The following is a 6429-nucleotide window of genomic DNA, read 5'->3' on the forward strand; positions in this document are numbered from 1 at the left end:
TGAGTGGGGCTGCGGGTACAATAGTTTGTAAAGCAGCAGTTCAAACTGTACCAATGAAGCAGAGAACTGTGGTACGCTCTAGTTATTCTGCTGAATCTTTAAAAAAAATATTCAAATGATTACCCTAATAGAATCTTTGCATCTAGGAATATATAAACTTATAGCTACAGTGGCTGAACATAACAAGGGAAAGGCTACAGGGTACTGAGCTAGCTTCAAATGAACTAGTGCATCTCCACATTGTGGGACAGTGCCAGTCAAAGGGATTGATCCTAAAACTGCCTCTGCTTTGGAGCTTTCCTGAACGTATCTTTACAAGGTACTATACTGATCAGTACAGCTATACTCTAAGCAGGCATAAGAGGCAGAATATGAAAAAAAACAACCTTCCTATAAGCATGTGCATCTGTTATTGCTCACCTGTATCTAATACTTTATCTAATCCTTCAATAATTCCTGCCTTCAATTTACAATTGAGTTCTTTGTTGGAGAAAGTGAAGGTAATTTCTTAAGTATGTAAGAATGTAATTGTACTGGGACTGAGACTTGGAATGAGTTTTCTTTGACCAGACATTTGTTTCTTTTCTCTTTGTCTATTCACTCCTATCAGAGTCTTCTTACCATTTAAATTTTTGTGCAACTGTTACAGAATTTCTTTACATATACCAACAGAGCAAATGGAGCATAAAGAGGAAAATAATGCAACCACAATCCAAATCAACAAGATATTTTTTCCAGATCAGCACTAATCAAGGACGGTTTAGACTTAAGACCAAAAGCATGATGTGGATGGCCATGAAGAAGATATATAATATGAATCATATGGGAAATACTACATTAAAAGAGTAGATTAATCTCCTAAGTTATTTTTTCTGTAGTTAATTTCTATAGTTTTTTATTAACAAGTTTCACTTGTCAGATTTTCAAGCATACAAACTTTCCTAACGTCACTTTGCATATTCATTACAGTATTTTGGAATACATGAATTTTGGCATGCAGGTTATGGTTAGGTGGTATAGTCACTAAAGCAGAAGTAAAGTTAAAGGGCTTAACCCACGCCTTCAAATCAATATATACTTGCAAGTAGGGAAACAGTATCTGCAATCTTTTTTGCCTCATGAAGTTATTAATAATGAGATAGTGAGAATTTTACTTAGTTGTTCAAATCTACTTCAGAGTAGTGGTTTTGGTAGTCTTTTTATTACAATAATAGCGGTTCTAAGATTGTATACCAGCTTTACCGATAATAGCAGTCAGGAATGCAGCACAGCTGTGGAAAAACTCAAAAGCAGTCTCGCTCTCCTTGCTACCCCTGAAACGTTCAAGTAGAGTGCAGGTCCTGTGTGCCTACACCCTCAGCTCTGCTGAAACAAACACTATAGTATATAGGCCAGTCAGCACTAAATATTAAATTTCATAGTATCATAGACAAGGATGAAGTCCTCATTTAACAGCACCTAGGTTCTTCTGTCATCACACTTCTTTAAAAGGGACCATTCCTTAGTTAAGAAACTGTCTCTTGCTGAGCAACATCTTATTCCAATAATGCTCCAAGTGACTTCAGTGGGACCTCTGACTTAGTGCTACACACTGTGTGAAAGTATTGGAAGCTAGTGTACAAATAACTACAGCTGCAGGAGTACCAAACCAATGTTAGCAACCTTTACAGTAATTCTAAATGACTATTCAGCTCAAAGATATTCATACCCCTTTTAATCATTGTTATTATATCACTTATCATACAGTGCAGGAACCCAACTGACACTGCTAGTGCTTTACAAGAACAAAACAGTTTTATTTACTTCTGTGTTCAGTAATTTACTAGTAAAATACATATGTTCACATATGCACCAAACTATTTTGGTGCTCAAATGATTGCTTTATTTATGCTTTTTTCTGATCAGACTTGATAGTTTTCAGATTTAGGTATCTAGCTGCAGCATAAAACATTGTTGTGACACTACTTGGGCACTAATGAGTGAAAAAAATAAAAGTAACTAGTGTCCAACATTTCACATCTGGACATTGCTTTGTGCTGTGTCCATGTGATTGTTGCTGACAATTTCTTAAAGCTAAGGACTATGCAAAAATAACTAACAAAACCTGTATGTAAATAGTGTACAGAGTATAGCCTTAAATCTATACCACTGGACCCTCAGCAAGTCTGCAGGTGACACCAAACTGGGTGGTACAGTCGATATGCCAGAGAGAAGGGAGGCCATCCAGAGGGACCTGGACAAGCTGGAGAGATGGGCCCAGGTAACCCTCATGAGGTTCAACAAGGCCAAGTGCAGGGTCCTGCACCTGGGCTGGGGCAACTGCTGGTATCAGTACAGGCTGGGAGAAGACAGGCTAGAGAGCAGCCCTGTGGAAAAAGACTTGGGGGGTGCTAGTGGATAAAAAGCTGGACGTGAGCCACCAGTGCACAGTTGCAGCCCAGGTGGCCAAGTGTATCCTGGGCTGCATCAAGAGAACTGTGGCCAGTGGATCAAGAGAGGTGATTCTGCCCCTCTACTCTGCCCTGGTGAGACCCCACCTGGAGTACTGTGTCCAGCTCTGGAGCCCCCAACACAAGAAGGACGTGGACCTCTTGGAGCGTGTTCAGAGGAGGGTCATGAGAATGACCAGAGGACTGGAGCACGTCTTCAATGAGGACAGGCTGAGAGAGTTGGGGTTGTTCAGCCTGGAGAAAAGAAGGCTCCGGGGTGACCTTATAGCAGCCTTCCAGCACCTGAGATTGTCCTACAAGAAGGCAAGAACTGTTCACAAGGGTCTGTAGTGATAGGACGAGGGGTAAGGGTTTTAAGCTAGAAAAGGGTAGCTTTAGGTTGGACATGAGGAAAAAGTTCTCTAATACAAGGGTAGTGGATCACTGGAACAAGTGGCCCAGAAAGGCAGTGGAAGCCCCATCCCTGGTGACATTCAAGGTGAGGCTTGATGGGGCTCTGAGCAACCTGACCTAGTTAGAGATGTCCCTACTTATTGTAGGGGGGGTTGGACTAGATGACCTTTAGAGGTCCCTTCCAACCCAATACCTTCTATGATTCTATTATTCTATGAAATCTATCAAAACTTTGCTGGTGAGTGAGGCTTATTACATGTAACATGTTAATTACCTATTATATGTTCAATAAGTGTAATCAAATAATTAATACCCGTTAAACCCCATATTGAGGTGTGCAAATATTAAACTATTTTATTTAAATTTTTAAAGTGTTTCTAAACCCCAAGATTTTGATGCACAATTTTCAGAAATTTGGAATTTGCTTTGATTCATTTTCACTAAAACATAGATTCAGTCAATATGATGGACTGCACAATACTGTTACACCAGTCTGAGTGATAAGACGATGGTGGAACTTTATGCAAGAAGTTTGCAGTACAGTTATGAGTGTCAAGAAACAAATTGGAAGAAAGCACTACCTAAAACTTTAGTGTGCACAATTATAAGGATGTATTCTGTGCATGTAATAAAAATAATACATAAAATTATTGTAAAGGTAAAATACTGCAGTGCTGTAATATAACATTTGTTCTGAATTTATTCAAACCATGGTTTGTTGAAGTCAATGTCAGAATTTTAGTGACTTCCATAAATGCCTGAATGATGCCTTAACTTTCCTCTTATTTCTCCAGTCTTCTAAATATCAACAATTGTGCAACAATTATTTTCTCTATATAGTAATTTTTTGTATTACTAGGGGAAAAATTTCTCCATTATACTGGTAGTCAATTTCTATGTGTTCAATTACTTTGATCAGATTATGCAAATACCGAAACTTTTGAGCGTATTCTGACTGATGTCAACACATTTATTCACATGCATAACATGGAGCATGTACATTAGTGTTTAGTTGCACTGGCCTTTCAGAATTTCTGTGTCCAAGACAAGCAACACATAAGATAATGCTATTCCAATGCTATTCCCCTCTTTCTGAAGTTTTTATGAATTTTTTGGATGAGTTTTCAACAAAGAAAAACTTTCATCCTGGCTATAAATAGACCATATCTAAGCTCAACTTTTGCAACTTTGTCTTGGTCTATAGTTTCCAAAACTAATAGTAAGGTTTCTTTCACACCAGGAGAAAAGTGTCTTGAGTATTAGAGTTAAAATCATATTTGCGTGTTGACTCATTTAAAATATATTCATAAAGCACTAAGGATAATTTTCCCCTTTACTTGTAGCTTTTTTGTATTGTTTCTCTGTCTATTATGTGTTCTTTAATATTATGAGGTCAGGAAGTTGTCAGAGGAAGCCATCTTGGCTATCAAATGGCTATGAACAGAAAATAGAGCCTTTTGATGAGATAAAACTTTAATTTACATTATGTAGTTTCTTTTAAAGCTTATGAAATAATTTTGGCAAAATTCCTCTCAGGCTATGTTATTCTGAAAGATGAGTGAAAAGAAGGAAGTGTGTTAAAATAAATATCTGGGATTATTTTAGTGGAAGTCTTATGTCAAAATAATCTTAGACCCTGTGTTCATGAAATCCTGTAAAAGCTCATTTTCCACTGCTATATTCACTCAGTAATCACTAACAATTCTGTAAGAGTCAGAGATACCTTACACCTGCCTTACTCCCAGTAACAAAATATCCCTCATGGTAGGCTCACCGAGTTTTATTTCACTTTCTACTCCATTTTCAACTATTTTAAGTTGCTTTTCATAGGAATTCTTCACAAAGTCCTTTTTTGTTTGAAGAAAGTTACTCCAAAACCCAGTAACTTTTAATTTCCCTGGCCAATAATTTTTGCCTTTTATTTTGCTTAGAAATACAATCCTACCACTGCAGCTACAAAGTCTGATTTTTCTTAAACAAATAGACAAAAAAAGCAAACAGAACAATCTGCTTTTTAGTATGTTAGTGTCCAGGTAAAAGGAGGGGAGAAGAAAGAAGGTAAATTTGAATGAGGAGCCTGTATGAATACAGCATTGATAGTAGAAAAGAGAGTGGGCACTAACTTCTCTAATGTATCAATGACAACACAGCTTATGGAGCTCTGAGGAAAAGTCTATTACCACTTGAAAGGCCAGGTACTTTGCAATGCAGTGCTACTTTCTCGTCTAACCTATTAAATGCACAGTCCACAAATTTTTGCAAGAATGTCTGGTTCAGCAGAATGCTTGGCTCTGCAGCAATACTCACTTCCCCCCCTCCACTTTCTACTCATCCACATATAAACTCCTTCCTCTGCTGTTAAGATTTTACCTCTTTACGTTTGTGTATGCAATGCAGCATGCACAGGTTATCTTCAAACAGTACATGTGCCAGGGTGGGGGGGTAAATGCTATTGTCAACATTCATCTAGTACGATCAGCGAACACTAATACATCCCCTTGCTTGTTCCATCAGGTGAAAAGCCTTTGGGTAACCGGGGAATGCAGGCAGCCCTGGCTGCCCGCCTCGGGAGGGCTGGGGGAGAGCTGCAGCTCTGTCCTTGGTCCTCAGTCCTTGCACCAGCTCCTTCCAGAGGGAGCAAATGTGCGGCGCTCTGGAGCCCACCGCCCAGGCACAGCCATGATGTGGCTGCTTAGGTGAAAACAAGCACGAATGCTGACATTCTGCCCACAAAACACAGCTGTACTATAACTCCATGCACCGTAGCGAACAATAATTCGGAGATAAAAGGCTCCATTAACATGACATCAAATTCTATGGAACACCCGGCATGTACCACCGTCATACGCACCCGCTGCTTACCCTCCCTGTCCATTTCAGAGCGACAACAATTGTAAGAGAAATAAAACATTGTAAGATCTCAGCTGCTAGGAGATAGATGAATGTAATGCCACTATCCAAACCTCCGGCATTCTCACCAGAGCTCTGCAAATTTGCAAATAGATTCTTCACCCCACAGCCCTCCCTCTCCCCCCCCCACCCCCCCCCCCCCCAACAGAATCAGAAAGCACATCTTACCACTGGATGAGAGAGAGGAACAGAAGTGCCCACACCATCATTTTGAGAGAAAATGCAGGATTCAAGAATGCAGTGCTCCCCAGGCTTGTTGGATTTGGAGGAATCATCTCTTTTTCTCTCTCCCCCCCCCCCCCCCCCCCCTAGGTTTTTTTCCCCTTTCCTCTTGGTTGCAGATGGATCCGTCCCCTTCTTTAATTTTTTTTTGGTAGTGGTTCTCCCCCCCTCCCTACCAGGTCCCGTCAGTGGGATGATACATTGCGCCCAGCTGCGGGAATTAATATGCAGGGGGACAGAAATTAGATCTGCACAAGCCGTTTGCAGATATAATCAGAAAACGTCAGCTCAGGCAGCAGGCAGCAGCTTCCAAATCTAGGGGAATAATGTAATTGGGAGGAAAAAAAAACAAAACAAAACAAAACCACAGACACTTATAGAATAAAAACAGTCAAGGAAAGAAGAAACATGTACACATGCACACATTTACAGAACCACTCACACACATGCAGCA

The 6429-nt window shown here is 39.9% G+C and overlaps 1 protein-coding gene across 2 annotated transcripts in view; it reads right to left on the reverse strand.

Moving 5' to 3' along the window:
- Window positions 1-6028, reverse strand: part of GABRG2 (gamma-aminobutyric acid type A receptor subunit gamma2) — a 70867-nt gene extending 64839 nt beyond the window's left edge. For both annotated transcript variants that reach the window (XM_086471028.1, XM_086471027.1), the window contains exon 1: window positions 5922-6028. In XM_086471028.1, coding sequence (XP_086327154.1) covers window positions 5922-6028 — 107 coding nt within the window. The remainder of the gene's footprint in view (window positions 1-5921) is intronic.
- Between the last annotated feature and the right edge of the window lie 401 nt (window positions 6029-6429).

The sequence above is a fragment of the Leptosomus discolor genome, chromosome 10, assembly GCF_034619465.1.
Source record: "Leptosomus discolor isolate bLepDis1 chromosome 10, bLepDis1.hap2, whole genome shotgun sequence".
NCBI classification, from domain to species: Eukaryota; Metazoa; Chordata; class Aves; order Leptosomiformes; family Leptosomidae; genus Leptosomus; species Leptosomus discolor.